This window comes from Agelaius phoeniceus, chromosome 1 (genome assembly GCF_051311805.1).
Source record: "Agelaius phoeniceus isolate bAgePho1 chromosome 1, bAgePho1.hap1, whole genome shotgun sequence".
In the NCBI taxonomy this organism is placed as follows: Eukaryota; Metazoa; Chordata; class Aves; order Passeriformes; family Icteridae; genus Agelaius; species Agelaius phoeniceus.
In genome coordinates this window covers 67,107,007-67,124,691 of record NC_135265.1, presented here as the reverse complement: position 1 = coordinate 67,124,691, position 17,685 = coordinate 67,107,007, and the positions used below count along the sequence as shown (strand labels likewise).

Here is a 17,685-nt window from a genome sequence, read left to right as displayed (position 1 = left end):
AAGGGAGGCAAGCACCAGCAACTACCCCAGATTTCCATGACAACTGCAAACTCTCAACACATCTTCTGATTTTGTTGCTGGTGTTTCTGTCTCTTGAGCTAATGCCAAGCTAACTCTAGCAGCAAAATTATCATGCAAAGGCATGTGGTCCATTAAAAATATGAGTCAGAGTTGCAGGGTGATGTCACATCAGCTGCCCCTGATGATAACTATCAAAAGTTAGCACAAGCTTCCAAATCACAAACGCCTTGGCTCTGATCCTATTTTAGTGAATCTGCTTTTACGATTAAACCATCACTGTAATTGGCACTGGAAGAGCATTGGCAGTCTGCTGTGGTTGCCTTCCCTGCAAAGCGTGTTTGTGATGCTCATCTCTGAATGATGCATAGTGTCTGCCTGTCTTCAGATTTAAAAAAGAATTTAAAAAAAGAATGTATGAACAGCAGGTAGACTGGTCAGCAGTGATTCAGTCCCTGGCAGCCATGATGAGAGTACCACAAGCTCAACTCAGCCCTGCTGGAGGTAGGTATTTCTCCATTTCCTTTCATGGCATTGCACCTACATTACACCAGGTATGAAGTTTGGCTTTCTATCTTTAATAAAATATGGTAACTCCCTTTCACTGACTACCAGCTTTTTTACTACCAGCTTTTTTGTTATAGTCTAATTTGGGCAACAGCTTGAATGGCATTGTACTCCATAGTCAGATAGTGGGGAGAAGTCAGAGAAGGGGAAGAGACGGAGCAAGCAATGTGTCTTGTGTACTTAAATAGCTGGGTTGTCGGAGGAAAAAAACCTACATGCAGCAGCAAAAACCAACCAATGCCTAGGAGCTGGGGAGAGGGATTTACACACTTTACATTTTCTAATTTCCCTCTGGATAAGAATTGTATAGTTTATCTAGCCTTTTAAGCTGTGGAAAAGGGGAGGAATATGGGGTTTTGAACACGCTACCGTTGCACGTGCCTGCATTACAAAACCTGTCTTTTTTTTCCCCCAAGCACAAACGGTAGATAAAATTTAAAAAATTAGGCTGGCATTGAGTATTGTGATACATGGGGCACTAAACGTTTGGGTGGTTGGTGAATTTCTCAAATAAATTAGAAGTTAGCATGAGGCAAATGAAAATAACCTTCCCCTCCCCCCCCACTACTAAATAAAGCACAGAAGGGAGAAAGGATGGGGGGGGGGGGCAATCTTAGAGATTTCTCCTCCCCTTTCGTTGTCCCCCTCCCCTTTCCCGATATTGATATTGCTCTGCTTTTTGATCTCTGCACTTCTTTGTTTTGGCTTCACAGGTATCAAGGGAAAATGGCTAGCAGTGAGTTCTGTAGCTTTTCCTGCTCTACAGCCCCTCTGGCTTAGCCAGCTGGATCACACTGAATTAGTCAAGTACTTCATTATCTCCCTTCTCTGCACATTTAGCTCCAGGTAATAAAATGCCCAAACAAGAGAGCCAATGCCTTCTGCTGCACTGTCTGTGAAGTTTTGTTGTTTTGGCCAATTCTGCATATCAGCATTGTGCTATGGGAGGGCATCACTTTTCATCCCTTGCCTGCAGTGCTTCCCAATCTCCATTTAGTCACAGCAGTTAGCTAACCATGTAGCTGTTGATAACATAGCACAGTTTTGGAGCCCCTTAGCCTTCAGGAGGTCTGGGATTTCTCTTCCCAGTGTGGGCCTACAGGAGGAGAGGCAGCTAGCTGGGAGAGCCAGACCAATTACATGGTGAGGATGGATGCAGAGCTGTGGATGTGAGAATTGCTCTTATTAGCAGCCAGTGGAGTAGGAGTTTTGCACTAGGGCATTTTCTGCAGTGGTGAACTGCTAGCCAGATATCTAGGTCAGGTAGAGAAAGCTGTAGAACAAAATCCAGGCAGTTGCTTCATGCACCCTTCTATTGTGAGGCACTGTGCTACGCAGAGGAAGGGAGTTTTTTATGATTATTGGTGGTGGTGGTTTTATTTTTTTTCTCCTGACTCATTGCAATATAATGGCAGCTTCTCTTTTTCATCTGTATTCTTCAGAACAAATGCTTAAAATCCATTTTAATGTATTTTTTTAAATATATTCTTCTCCTCCCCCTGCTCAATGGGATTTTTTTCCCCCCTAAGATGACCTTTAGTTAAAGCCATAAACTAGCTTGAGGCAATCTCTGGCAGCTCTGTCATGTGATGGGCAAAATGGGCCATATTTAAATCACATGAAAAAGAACAGAAAGAAAGAATCTAGTTCACCTCTTCTGTGTTTAACCTTATTCACAATGGTCAGTGCTAAAAATCTCTGAAATGTTCTCTATTTAGGAGAAGGCATGAGAAAAATACATGCTGGAAAAAAGTCTACCTTACATAGAAATCTAAGTTTCAAGAAATCAGTTTTCCCTGCATGAATAAAAACAAAAAATGAAAGATAGGAGAGGATATGCAATTTTTTTTTGCAGTCACCTTTCCCCCATCCTTGTTCCATCAAGTTCTCCAAATTTCTTGTCTGAGACATTCAGCGGATCCTGAGACAGGAAAGCGGATAGGGAAGAAACATGTGAACCAAATTCCACACTAAGACACGTAGCGTTAAAGAAATTCAAATTCAGAGCACTATAAAAGCAGGGAAAAAAGCTATATATACATATTATAGATTTGATTCACAGCCTGCTGAAGTAAACAGCTGACTCTATTGATTTCAGTGATCTGTAGATCAGTCCTTAGCGACAAAGAGAAGGACCTCATAACAAAGGTCCAGACTGCGGCATTTAGATAAAAAAATTAACAGCAAAATACTGCTAAATTAATCCAACTTCTTTTGATTATTGATGTCCTACTGTTTTCTGCCTGAAACAACATACACGATGCATCAGTCATTTATAAATTATTCATTCACAGTTATTTTGGCAGCAGCTTCTTTCCATTTATCAACTGATAAACGTACAGGAGATAAGAAGGGTAATTTTATAGCCCCTTGACATTTACCTTTGACACAATTTCCATATTTAATAAGGTAAAATACAAATGACATTTTGGGGATTCCAAAGTCCATGTTATAAAGCTTCACTTTGACTTCTGTATCCACGTCACTTGAGATGAGTGAACCAAGCACATACAAACCTCACGTGCACACAAGTCCCTCCGAGCTGGCTTCTGAAGTGTGATTTCAGCAGCCCTGAAATGTGCTTGCTGTGCCACCAAATTGCAGAGCCTCTTCACGGCTGCAGTGGGAAAGATTATGGTTGACTTCAGAGGCTTGGATAACATCCAAAGAGCCACAGCTCTGGGGACTGTTGAAACCATGAGACATAGCCAGGTCAAGAATTTACTGTTGCCTGGCCTTGTTTCTAAAGATCTCATTCATATTCCCACACACAAAGCTCTTGGCCGTTTCAGATCTTTGCCCAATATGACTAAAATAGTCATTCCATATGCTCAGTGAAATTACATATTATGAACCCTGAGGTTAAAGATGGGGAAAATCAGGTTCCAGATATTCAAAAACTACATCCGTCTCACTGTCCATATTCATCCGGACCTTTGTAAGGTCTGCAACCCACTGGGCTGTGGTACCACAGCACATGACATGCGGTTGCCACACACCAGCAGAAGTGTGAGGCACTCCAAGCAAACAAAAAGCAAGTGGAATTACTTCCATCCTAGAAAAGAATGACAGAGCCTTTGAACAGCATCTGTCCTATTTTTCAGTCTAGCCTTTGAGACAATTAAAGACAGACTTAATTTATTTTTTTAAGAGGAAAATAAAAAAACCCCACACTATTTAAAACAGCAGAGCAGGAATAAATTATATCTGTACCATTAATCCCAAGATCTACAGAGACTACCAAAATCCTCCACACATGATAAAGTACCAAGAGACCACTGTGAAATTTGTATGCCACTTCTACAAGTCCTATAAGTATTGCACATTATGCATCTAGAAGTAATTACAGCACAGCCAATTAACTGTTGACTTGCTCTTGCCCTGTAATTCTAGACAGTATTCTTTGTGGAGTTGTTCTTTCAGGAGCAATATTATACAAGAGACATTAGCCGCCGGTTCATACCTGCACGTACTTCAATAAAACCCACTACTGTTCACATGCAAGACACTGAGCTCTGTGCAATACCTAAAGGACACAAATGGGGAAACTTCAACTGACAGATTAAATTGGCCAGGATAGATTTCAGAGAAAAAAGAAATTTTTGGTGGATGGGATCACAGCATAGTTTGATCACCAACATCATCCACAAGTGCCATCAAAGGACAGGTTTTTAGAGGTCACATACGCCCCAGCCCAATTCCCCTCTACAAGATGTTTTTTCTCCACACTGTCCTTGAAAAGCCAAGCTAAACAGTCTCATATTATGTGATGGATGTTGGAATATGAAAGGTCAATTAGAAGCTGAGTTATGGTTTTTTTTTTTTTTGATAAGTGCCAACAGATTAATGAATTCTGCACTAAGGAAAACAGCTCAACAACATCCACCTACTCTCAAAGACACATACAGCTTCCACATTCATGGCTAGGATGGAGGAAATGGGAGCAAAAGTGGTGAGATGTCCTTTCTGTCATCAAGCCACTATACATATAATTGAAGTGTTATTACTACTATTTATTCCAAAGAAAAACTAACAAAGCAGAACTCCAGAGGTTTGGGTTAAATGTTAAGGGTTATTCAAAGTCAAATTCTTACATAAAACTTTACATTTGGGAGACTTCTTACCATAGCTTTTGTGCTGGTGAAAGCTGCCAGACCAACAACTCTGGAGGCAAAGACCTCCTGCCTCCTCAAGGAAAAGGGAAGTACAGAGAGAGCTGTGCACCTTTTCTGCAGCAGGGCAATGAGAAATTCGGGTCTAGAGGCACAGATTACTGGGCAGGATGGGAAGCAGCAACCAAGGGCTGGAAGATACCACCTGGGTCATCTGAGATGTACATGTTAGAAGAATCCCCTACAAAACCACAATTTCCCATGTACACCACACACTATGCCACATCTGCAACACTTCTCCCTCCCTGTGCCCCATAATAAACTTCAGAGATTAACTACAAAAGACCAGGCGACTCAGAACAAAATTATCTTTTCCTAAAGTCCTTTCCTGTATTCTGTCCAGAGAGAGGTAATTTTTAGTCTTAGTACACTATGGTTCATGCTTCCATATTTTTGGTTTCTTAAGTAAGACTTAAGTTTTATTCCAAATATATGGCAAGCCCCAGGGCTCAATTCAGATAAGCATGCTTCTGTTCCAGTGCCAAAAAAAACATCCTTTTTTTTTTCTTCCAGCCATCATAAACCAGTCACCCTAGAAAAACCAGCTCTTTGTTCTTGGGGAAACAACAATTGTCAGAATATTTTACATGTAAATGAAACATGGGAGCTCATCTTCCTCTTTTATTTGTCATTGCAAGCTTTCCCCATTTACCATTCTGCTCCGATTTTCCCATTTAGCAGTGTATGGAATCTGCAATAGTGCATATTGTAATATGCAAATTGTATATAGCATTTTGGTGTCAGACACACTGAAATTAAATCAAATGGAAGAAAAAAAAAGAAAGAGAGTGTAATAAAGGTACCTTTATGGCCTCAAGCTGTAGATAAATTGTGGTCTGTGGTAGTTAAACAACAGCTGTTCAGATTTAAAACAAAATTATGATAAGGATCCCCAGAAGATAACACCTCTTGAGGTAACAGCATTTACCTAAATGCATCTGTTAGCAGCAAACACTGTGACTTAAGACTGTTTATGTGATAGTTTATTCCCATTTGTTTTCCTTCTCCTCCCCCCAGTCGCGTTGTTCAGCGAGAACGAATCCTTCCACAGCAATACCAACCTCGGGGGTCTCCAAGCACTTCTCCACCTGCCTCGGAAGGACAGACAGCCTCTCCCAGCTGCCCACAGGTGGAAGCAGGCTGCGAGCCCTCCATGCTGGTAAGTGCAAGGATTATAGAACAGCAAGAAAGCAAATTGCTACAGTTAAAGAAAGAAAACAGCAGGACTAACACGTTTTAGTAGGGGTATGTACACCAAGACTCAGCAATCTTTATACTCTTTGTGAACAGCAGTTCTTTAAGAGCTTTACACCCAATAAAATTTAAACTTTTATATATTTTTTTTCTTCGTTTATTGCACCGGGGGTTTTTATTGCAGACATGTAGCAAGCCACCCATATGGAATTTCAGCAAGTGGCAACCACGCTCAGCCTGAGCGCCTCAGATCTGCCCAAAATGAGCCTAAGGTCAGCAGCTTCAGGACTCAATTTTTTTGCGCTGGATCATTTTGTTCCTTATACTCCTTCCCACTCCCTCTTGGCTGTATTGCATTGCCTATCATGTTAAATAAATTTTAAAAAAAAAATAAAAGTGGGGGGGAATTCCTACAAGAAAGGATTTTTAGCTTCAGTCCCATGGCAGGAAAATAGCTGCTGGGGAGGATGGGGAGATTTGAATACCCAACTTTCTCTCTTCTCCCATCCCTTTCAACAAAGGATGCAGGCAGGAGCATGAGGCATGCTGGCAGTGCGTGACAGCCCTCCATCCCATCCACTGCCCACAGGAACACCTACGTGCCCCTCCATCTCCTCAGCAAGCACGAGTTTAGCAACAGCAATTCATCACTGGGAGAAACATTAATATTTTACCTTAGTTACCAAGTGCACCCGTTCAAACTTTTATCTAAAACATTCTTTATCATCTTTTCATTAAGTTCTCAAGAGCTAATGGTTTCTGAGTTCCCGGGGTAAGGATGATGTTCTGAATAATGAAAGCTCATTATTTCTCCACAGAATGCTTGTTAATTCAAATGATGATATTAAAACTATAGTAGCCTTTAGCGCTGGGGTGATTTCTAGCATACTTTATCATGTATCAATATATACTCTGTTTGTCAAAACTGCCCAGGGCTGGGGCTGACATTCTCTCTGGAGGAGTCTAGTGCTTCAAGAGGCACTGAATACACCAAGGTGACAACTTGCAGAGTTTGCGCCTCTAGGAAATGGAAAGATGAAACTTGAAGTGCCATTGTCCCCCTTGATTTCCTTATTAGTATTCATAAAGAGACAGTATCCTCCTCTTTTTCAAGTCCTCACAGGCCTTTCTTTTGAATGAAATAAAAGGCGCACGCACACACAAAAAAATACACATGCACAAGTTTTACATATAAAACACACCCCTTTGCTGTAATTTAAGCAATCCAAAATGTGTTTCTGGAGTTACAGGTAGGCATGCCTATTGCTTATCCACAATCAAATATTAAAAAAAAAAAAAAGTACCCATTAAAGACGGGGCAAAGCCATTTTTTGCACCCTATTGTTTTTTGCGTCTGCCTTTTTCGCCCTCGTATCTCTCCATATAGCCAGACTGTATTACCCAGCAGCTTAGCTGGAAGCTCCCTGACATCACGGCCCATTTTTCAGCTTTGATCACAAAACTACCGTAAACATTGTCAAGGCCTCATTCTCCCACCATTGTGGCCCCTCCAAGAAAGGAAAAAAAATAACAAAACCGGGGGGAGGGAATAAAAAATTAAGGAAAAAACTCCATCCATATGGAATCCCTTAGTGAATGTTAAAAATAGAACTGCAATGAAAAGGCCAACTAGAGTGGTCAAGAGGCATGTTTCTTCAAATAACATTACATTTCCTGCACAAGGACTCCTTCTCCCACCTCCTACAGCCTGCATAAATATGCACACCCTTATCTGACCACAAATTGTATCATCACCTCCCATCAGGTCTTTTGCAATAGCAAGCCCTGGCATAGAGGGGGAAGGAAGATGCTCAGACTCCAAACTGGTCTCCAATCCCTCATCAGCATCCCTTGTTTCTCTGAATGCTCAACAAGGTAAAAATTGAGGATTTGTTATTGAGCAAGCCCCTCCTGCTTCCACCCCAATCCCTCAGCTCTTTCTCCTGCAGTCTCCCAGAAGGAAATGTAATTCTGAGCATCACAGCAGCCCTGCTGGCTGCTGGGAACAGCCAGGTCAGCATTCACGTGTGCTACAACACACGGCTCCGCACCGTCCTCACGTAATTATCTCTCTCCTGAAAGATTTGTTGGACTTTTGCCCACAGGCAAAAATAATAAGAATATGGTAAACTTTTTCCAGCTTCCCCTACTGGCCTATCCTTAGAGTAGGAATTAAATATTAATGTGCTTTAAACCACCTAACTGGCTGATATTTTTCAGTTTTGCACAGAGGTGAGACTGAATTGCAAGTTTATTTATGCTGCCTCCCATTCTTAAGCAGAAAATACATGTGAAAAATGCATTTTCAGCCCTGTTGCACAGGCTTACAGGAAGAGAAGGACAACCATGCGATTTCAGCATTCCTGTTCACCTGGGGGCATGCTGTCATCTCGAACATGTCCCAGCAGTGTTGGTCTCCTCTGGAGAGCCCCAAGGCTGACACAATGCTCAGCCCATGGACACTGCTCCTGCCTTCCAGAGGTGGCTCTCCAGGAGCCCCACACCAAGCTATGGGTCTGGCTGTTAATGCAGATTTTTCACTGTGCTTAAGGCCCCGGTTATGCCAGAGTCCAAACCAACTTAATGAGAGAAGGGGCAGAAGCAGTTATTGCTGCATAGGTCCCTCAGCCACAACAGGGATGTTTGCCCACAATATCGGGATAGTGCTCCTGGAGGAATCGTGCTGTGGAAGTGACTCTGGCAGAGGCAAGGGCAGTGGCACAGGGACAGGACAGCATGGCCATACAATTACAGTTTATGCACTGAAGAGAAGGAGAAGACCAGCAGAGCCTGGCCCTGGAAGCCCCAACCTCTCCTCAAACCAACATTCATAAGGTAAAACCCACAGCAAGGCCCATAGCTGTGCCAATGTAGAGGTATTTTCAAACACGTTGTCACCCCCTCCTGCAGCCTGTGCGTGCACTTGTGACTGGAACCAGAAGCAGAGCCTGGGGGCTCCAGGGGGGGACTGCACACCGTTGTGAAATGTGCTTATCTGCAGAAAATGAATTGCGAGAGAAAAATAATTGTGTTTCGTGCCTTCTGATGGTTTTAAAGAACCCATCAGTACTGGGCAGTGCTTGTTTCACCACTTTACAGCAGAAACAGATTTTTCAGTGCAATGTTTGTATGGAAAAAAAAAAAAAAAAAAAGCTTGGTTCTTTCATTGATTTTACTCTATTTTAATGACATCCTTACCATGCAAAGTCCAATTGACTGGCAGAAATATGCCTGATGAGAACAGAGGTAGTGAGAGGGAATAAACCCACATATGCCTCTCAAGCTGTTCCTGCTGTACCTTTCAGTTGGATCTACAGAGCCGCACAAAAGTTGTGAAACACACAGGCTAAACTATTAGTTATTTAGTTCTGTGATAAAGGATACAAACCTGCAGGCACACATTTGTGCAATTGTATGTGCATTAGCAGGGATGCTCTATGCTCTTCACACACAAGCATTCATAGAACATTCCTGTCAGACAATTTTTTTCCCAGCAAATGTCAATGAAGCAGCCTTTTTTCTCTGCAGGGCTGGGAAATACATTTTTCTGTCTTCCACAAAGATTTGGAATTAAGGATTCTGACATGCTCAGATTTTTTAGCCAAAAGATATTGAATTAAAGTGGAACATAACATTCCAGCTTTTGTCCTGAATCTGGACTGCTTCTTCCACTAGCTCCAGACACACTTCCATTCCTTATAAAGTACCCCAAAAATAACAAAAAAATTAAAAACCCGCAAAACCAAAAAAAACTTATCACAAAGTCTTCAGACATTTTTAACATTTAATCCTAAAAAATTTGAGCTTAAAAAAAAAAAGGACAAGTGCTGTTGACAGAGTGCAACACTGAAAACGCTCTACTTATGAATCAAGCTAAGGTGGTTCCAACCACCCCCTTTAGTTTCGGGGTTGAGTCTATATCTATTAACTCCTCTTGACAAACCTGGCATGCTTGCAATATCAGAAGGGAGTGAAAAGAGGATGTGGATAGTAGAGGGGTGAAGAAACTGTTTCCCAGAAGTTGTGTGGCCAGCACCCTTACTAAACCAAACCTGAGATCTAGACTCTACTGAACTACCCTGAAATCCTGAGCTTCCAAAACCTTTCTCTTTTTTTTTTTTTTTTTTGACAAAGATTGGCTAAGTGAAAATCATTTGCAAGCGAAGGTTTGTCAAGAGCAAGGCCCTAAGTAGTTCCATGCTCATTTCAGAGGGTGACAATTTGCAGGACAGAATCCAGTGCAGGTTTCCTTTGTGCATTGGCATGCCCAGAACCACCACAAAGGAAGATGTCTCGAAAAGCAGAGCCCAGAGAATCCACCAGCATTGCCCACACAACGTCGCAGTGAGGAGGAGATTACACAACTTGACTAGCTTCTGGTGTAATTATTTTGAAAGTGGCTTTTGCAGTGACTACTGCAGCACTTCCGATGCCAATTATTTTAGGTAACTACAAGTCACTCGGTCAAGGAAAAGATTTAGGAGAAACAAGAGTGGAAAATGAAATTTATTCATAAATATTTTTTGCACTGGTAAATTAAAGCGAATCATCACCAGAATTAGAACTGTATTTTGTGCAACTCAAAATTCCCAAATTCAGAAGATGCCAGCACCTTGCAAGTCAAGGAAAAAAAAAAAAAACACCACACGAAATGCCCCAGGACACAATAAAAATCCAGAAAATTGGCAATAGCACCCTGAGAAATTTGCTGGAGAAGCAGGGACATTGGAAGTACCAAATTTGACAACATAAATGGAAGAAAAATAAAAGTAAAATTAAAAGTCTTCCTAAAGAAAGACACACTCGGCTAACAGCTCCATGATCACTGCCTGAAACAATGCTTGGTGAGTGGCTGATAACCCTGCAACACTGCATGGAGAGAAAAGCAGGTGTTTCTGCAGATGGCCAGGACAGCCAGCCCAGGCTCCCAGCTCCATGTCTGTACCCTTCCCAAAGAGTAGGAGCACCAAGAGACAGGTCTGTCACAGCCCCTTTCACGACAACCCTCGGCTCCTCCGCTGCAGCGCACGCTGGACCAGTGAAACTGGTTCTACACACCCTGGGAAAAAATGACAGCTTCTCCTTGCAAGCTGCACCAACCATAAAGCGTGGAAGAGGCTTCCATGCATGCCCAAACATGCCTCTTTCCAAACGCCTGCACACCCAGCGCGGCAGGGCAGGAGCTTCGAGGAGCACTCCTGGCTGCTCTGTGGCTCAGCTCGGTGTGCAGCCCCTGCAGGTCACAGTCCTGTACCCAGCCCAGTGGCCTCCTTGTGCATCCCTGCCCTGCCTTTCCTCCTCCAGCTCCTCCTTCTCTTGGAGCATTGGCCTCACTCTGCAAATGGGAGCAAAGGGTCCAAAGCATGGCAAGGGGCCAGTCTTGCGTTGCCCTGAGGTAAAAGGAGCCAACTGTTTTTTCCTTGAACGTGCTCCAAATTTCACACCTTTTTTCCCCACAAGTGTGGGAAACAAGCAGCAACCCTTTGTACAAAAGCGTATTTTCACACGTGCAGATAAGGCATGTTAATGAACACTGTGCTGCTCTCCCATGTCCTCCCCAAAGCTGAACCTTAAACACCTTTGAGAGCCCAACTAGGAAAAAAAAAAAAAAAAAAAAGAACAAACCAAACAATAACCCAGGTCTTAAATTGCTGAAAACACCATTCCAACACATTCTGCCCTATACCAAAATCCTGCAATTCCTTTTAGGCCTCCACAAACCACAGCAGCCAGAATTACACAGGCACCAGACCAAGAGCAAGTGTGCTGGCTGCAGAATCTCTATTGGCATCACTGAACCAGAGCACATGGCAGTAAAGCCGCTGTGCAGCCCAGAAGCCAGGTCAGTTACCTCTATTCCCACTTCACATTTCAAGTCCAGGCAGGACAGGGAAAAAGAAAAAAAAGAAAAAAAAAAAAACAACAGAGGGGAAAAAAAAAAGAAAAAATTCCTACCCTCTGCTCTACCAGATGTCACCTCCATCCACAGTGGAACACCACCCGGGTCTTTTGCAAGCATGTGAAGCTAAAACACTGCTTTGGGCTGGGAAGCACAGAAGAAAGGGGAAATGCATTAATATATACACAGTAAGGATGACTAGACAAAGATATAACATCACTTTACCACAAGGAAAAAGAAAAGAAAAATAAAACAAAGCACCCATGCTGGCAAGCCACCCCAAGCTGAACAAACAAACTTCATGGCTCAGTTAACCTTTCCAGAAGTACTGGTCTCAAGTCAGAACTTTATTTGAAAGACTTTCTTAAAAAATTAAAGACAAACAAATGGTATAAGGCAGAGAGGAGCAATCCTTGAAAGCCGCAAGGTTTGGGGCCTTAGGCTATTTCTCAATATCCCTCAAAAGTTCCAGGCATTTTGCCAGCACAAAAATCTACCTTCTGGTGCATCTTCATTCAACTTTGCTTACATCCAACCTTACACTTTAACAGTCCTTTGGCTGCTATAGTTCTCATTTAAATATCAGGGGAAAGCCTCCTCCCTAACTTCTGATAGCCATGTTTCCATGAGATTTTGTTTTCTCTCCAGTTATCAATGTCAACAGGGAAAAAAATCAGATCATTCACACACTTCATAGAGAATTTGTTTTTATAAGTCTTCTAAACTCAAAATAAATAAGAGAGGAAACAGTAGCCTCCTACAAGGGTAGTGAGTGCTTTGAGATTTTTAAATGAAAATGGAAAGCTGTAACTACAACAGGGGAAAAAAAATCCCAAATAACAACACGTACATGGATTTGCCCACCCCTCCCCTGCAGTACACAGCATGTGAGCCAGTATAATCTCCTGATGTGAAACATTAGCAAGACCAGACTGCTGAGAGATTTACATGGATGTGGCCACAGTATAAGGAATAAAGAAAATATCTATGGCTAATAAATATCAGAATGGTAAAATCAGAGTAGGGAGTGAGAAGGCACCCAAAGCAGCAGCTCTTTCCAGTTGAGCAAACTAAGTTGAGCAACTGACCAAACTTTGCCAGAGGTTAAGGGGAAACCTACAGCAAGCAATACCAGGACTCAGATAATAAAAGCCCATTTTGTGTAAAATTTCCACAGAGATTTCCAGTAATTACTTGGAGGGGCAGGAGGGTTATCTTTAAATAAGAAGCAAAGATTGGGCCAAACTTGTCAACTTATAAAATTCAGCACAAGATTTTTCACAGAAAAGTTGTTCTTCAGGAGCTTTTTTTGTGATTTGGGTTTAATATGTAGGATCAAAGATGGGGATTTTTATGTAAAGACTGAAAATGTTGTTTTCCTTTTAAATCCAATTAACTTTTCAGTTCTATAATATATTGAAGTTATATCTCTGAAGAAAAAGCAAATGAGAAGTGACATCCAAATGAAGGAAAAGCAGTTCAGTACAAGCATCAAGCAAAATCCACCCTGCTTCAAGAAAATTTTATTCATGGCTCATATGAGTTGAAATCAAGAAGAGGCAACTGGGAAGCCAATTGTGATCATATGGACCACTGAAAATTACTCAAGTAAGTAAATTCTTCAAAGATGGTAAGGAAAGTAGTTGGCCAAAGGTTAACAAGTAAGATGAGAAAAGCAGAAGGATGGGTAGTTCAGGAGTTAGAAGCTCTCTAAGAGCAAACAAAAGCAAAAGTAATTGCAAAACAGGAGATTGCAGCCCCAGGGGCCATCTTAAAGCTGATGGGATTGAGGTGATATCATTCATTTACATTGATGCATTTTCTACAGTTTGTGGAAGAGATGGGAACTGCAGAAGATATGTAGGGCTCTTACAGAAACTATTTGTGCTTATGGTTTATGACAAAGGGCTGTGCCACCACTCTCTAAGGACATATGTATAACCAGCACAAGAAGAGTCACAAGAAGTGTGTTTAGCAAGCCTAGCGTATATTCAGAACAATTCGAATTTCCAGACCGTTGGAATACTGAGAAGCTAAAGATTAAAGAGGGAGATCAGGATTTTCCAAGCTGATTAGACATTCAGAAATGTCAGATGTCTCTTTCAAAGCACCTGAGCAGGTAAAGCATGTAATCCTCACTGAAGTCAACAGAGCAAGGTGCCTGGCCCCAAGGCAGTTTAGCAATGTTCTCAGGCACCCATTCCAGCCAGAAAGACCTACATCACCTGCAGATCTGGCTCTGGGTGCTGCAGATTGGAAAGAGAGGACACTCTCTTATGTGTCTACCTTCAGCTAAGAGCATTTGGGAAAAAAGCTCTGGCAGGTCTGATAAATAGAGACTACAGACCAAACAAGTGTAGGAGATCCCCAGACAGATTGAGGTTTTTTTCTCTCCCGGGAAGAAAAGGCTTCTACAAGGCTGGAGGGGACCATGAGCCCCTTCCACCTTGTGCAGCCTCATCCCAGGTCACTGGGCTCCAGGCAGCAGCCCCAGCAGAGGCACCACCCTCACCCACTGCCTGCCTTTTACCATGGCTCTCATAATTGCCCTGCAAGAGGTGCCAGATTGCAGATAATGGCTCCTCTGAATTCAGGTGGCATACGTGCAGTCCAACGAGCCAGGTTTCTCTGGAGCTGTCGGGGCCTGATTTTTTGGGAAGGTTACGTAAGTACACGCTCAAGGAGCACCTACGCAGCACAGGAGCTGGCCAACCCCTTCCTCCTCCCTCTGCCTGCTGCAACATATCAGGCCCACCTGTGGCCTGGAGAGCACCTTCCCAACCTTTACACAAAGCTTGGCTTGATTTCCACACTGCTTTCAGCCTTGCATGGAGCTGCAGAGGACAAAAAGCAGTGAGCACATTTGTAGTAAGTGCTGCAGAGTGACCAGACCCTAGGCAGCACCATCTGTCTGTGCAAATGTTCTCTTTTGAAGATATCAGTCCAGCTGTGATAATCCTTATATTAAATATGTATAGCATATAAACACTCCCTTGAATATTGCTCTTTATCTTTACATGGTTTTCCTGTCTTCTCTACATTAGTCTGCACTCCAACCTGTAGCAGCAGTGAATATCTCCAGAATCCTGCTCTTTCCCCCATTTTCCATAGTCATTTCCATGCTGCCATGAATGAAGCAATTCAAAAGTTCTGCTGCTAAGGTCTAATTATGGTGCCTTAGATAAGGTCTGAACAAATTTTCCAGTGTAATAAATAACCAAAACTAGATGAAACAGCTGCATCCCCGCATTTTTCCTGTATTATAATGCAGTTTGAATCACAGCCCAATTCTGAGGTAGAGAAAAGCTGACCCAATACAACCAACTGGAAAGATAGCAAAGCATACGGTGTCTATCAAGTGATTAATTTTCAACATTAAGTTTTAAGCATTAATTTCGGCTACTTTGGAAGGAAGAAGCAAGTAACTGCCAAGATTAGTTAATTTTTGTTTTTAATAACTCCCTTTTTTTTTCCTTAAATTGCTTCTCCTGGAGTAAATAAACAACTTTGTAATCTCAATTTAAAAAAAAATGTACTCTCATCTAAAATTTGATTAGAAACTGCACAAGCTGGAAAGCCCCCAAGTCAGGGATTTAAACTGAAGTGGAACCAATACCTAAACAATAAAATGACAGCAATACAGAAGTTGCAGAGATAAAGTTGAAATTCTAAACAACAGTTATAGTTTCTAAGCCCCAGACATAATTCCTCACAGCAAGAGGGAAAAAGGCAAGTTGAAAAATAGCAAAATGCAACTTGTCAAATGCAAAATAAAAACTTCCCCTAGCTGCTGTTTCTGTATGCTGGGAGCATAAAAATAATATATGAACAGGGAATGTGACAACCAAAGATGGCCTCAATGATTGTTAGAGCTAAGAAAACATTTACTTCTGTGCTTTGTTCAGAAGTACTGCTGAGTTTACAAGGTGTGTCGATGCAACCCCAGCCAAAGCATAATAGTGTTTTCTTTAAAAACCCAATTAATTTGTTTTTCAAGCCAGTCCATTACATGAAGTCAATTCAACCCTGTTTTGCTCTGGACAGTCTCCCAAAACGCAACAATTCTATTTTAAAAAACAGTCTAATTTAAAAAGAAACAAAATTAACACCAGACCAGATCAGACTTTGACAACTCTATTGGTAAATTCAAGTGTAATGGTTTTTACTTCCATAAGGAGAGAAAAAGAGACCTAATACCAGGGAGGCATATCTCAGTGTATGATGCAGTGTCATGCAGCTAGGTGTCCCATGCATGCATGTAGTTTCCTTTCACTATGGAAAAAGCAACTGCATGCTTCAAGACAGACCTTTTCCAGCTTGGCCACCACCATTCTGGTGAATACAGCAAAATGGATTTTCCTCCCACCTAGCTGACATTTAGGGAGCTATTCTGTTGTATTCACAGTGCCCAGATATTTCTCCAAGAGACATCCAGTTCACCGAGATCTTCCACAGCATTTCAGACTAAGGTCCATTTTGAACAGAGCTTCAAAAGAAATTTATTTGCTGGTTTGCTTGACAAATCACTACACGCAACTTGGTTACAAAGAGCCTGAACGTCTCTTGTTGCTTCTGTTGGAATCCAGAAGATAATACTTTGACAAGGACTTTGTGACCAAGCACTTAACCTATAAACAGTTCTGTGGGCTAACATTTAGTAAGTTAACATTCATTGCTACTTCAAATTACTCCTGAAAAAAAAAAAATCTTGAGAGGTTTTATGAATATAAGTGCATGATATAAAAAAAGTTACCAGAGAAGCAAAAGTTATTCTGATACTGAAAATGACTCAAATGTCTCAGGTTGCTAGAAACAGACTCTTGACAGAAGAAATCAGTAGCGCTGCTTTACCAGTCAGGCCACATCTGAGTCCTTTATTCCAGATATTATCATACATGACAAAGGGCATCAGAAAATTAAAATCTTATTGCAGAAGATAAGCAAATGAGCTGAATTTCAGTGGCCTGCTATCTACAAGATCTACAGCTCACTGATCTTAAACTGCATTCACTTTCTTGTCCACTATTACAATATTGTTGATCAACCTCCATTTCAGGACTTTCAGGTGACTACCACTTCATTCATTAAATAATTACAGTTAATAACCAACCACTCTGGGAGTCCAAATAGCACCATGTATCTCCAGGAGCCTCAGTGCTTGTGAAATGACATGTAGAGCCCTACATCTCTATTAAACTGCTGCTGCACCTCAGCAAGTGATCAAAGTGAAGAATGTCTTAACCAGCAGACATGACCATAAAATACCAGCAGATCCCAAATGGCATCACAGGGGAGGCCCAAGCAGTTCTACTACTACTCACTACTCAGTTTTACAACTCTTCCTAAGAGACAAACCTGCTTCAGGAAAGTGAACTGTGTTGCACGCAGTAAATTTACTGCCCTTTAAACACCCATTTCCAAATTAATTGTCTAGTGCTAAATGCCACTCAAGCTCTGCTGACATTCTTTATCCACCCAAGCCACGGCTTTCTGAGGTTTATAAAGCTAACAGAATAATTTGATTGACTTCCTGCCTATTAATTCAGGGGGCTATACATTATTCAAATTACTTGAATAGATGAAAGCATTTACTTGATTCTAAATTTCACTCCCATTGCTCTGATGAGACAAGTTCCCTCCATATAACATTTTAACTTAATTTTCTGTTGCCACTAAAAGATACTTCCAGAGTTACTGCGCTATTTCAAATTCACAGAAAACTCAGAAGACATTGCAAGGTTGGGAGATTTTTGCTTTTTCAGTCTGAAGCTCAATAAATGCTGAACTTCATTCAGTTCAGTTATTTTTAAGCATTTCAAAACTTCTGTGATTTTG

At 41.7% G+C, this 17,685-nt stretch overlaps 1 protein-coding gene across 2 annotated transcripts; it reads left to right on the top strand.

Moving 5' to 3' along the window:
* The first annotated feature begins 250 nt into the window (after window positions 1-250).
* Window positions 251-16,484, top strand: LOC143694432 (uncharacterized). 2 transcript variants are annotated; one of them, XM_077180896.1, is made up of 4 exons: window positions 251-522; window positions 1,299-1,431; window positions 5,775-5,916; window positions 6,136-11,862. In XM_077180896.1, exons 1-4 carry the CDS (start codon window positions 432-434, stop codon window positions 6,190-6,192), a joined length of 423 nt encoding a protein of 140 aa, XP_077037011.1. In that variant the 5' UTR covers window positions 251-431; the 3' UTR covers window positions 6,193-11,862. The 2 variants fall into 2 exon arrangements, with proteins under 2 accessions (XP_077037011.1, XP_077037014.1); XM_077180899.1 differs by lacking the exon at window positions 6,136-11,862 and adding an exon at window positions 13,255-16,484 and having other exon boundaries at window positions 252-522.
* Window positions 16,485-17,685: the final 1,201 nt, after the last annotated feature.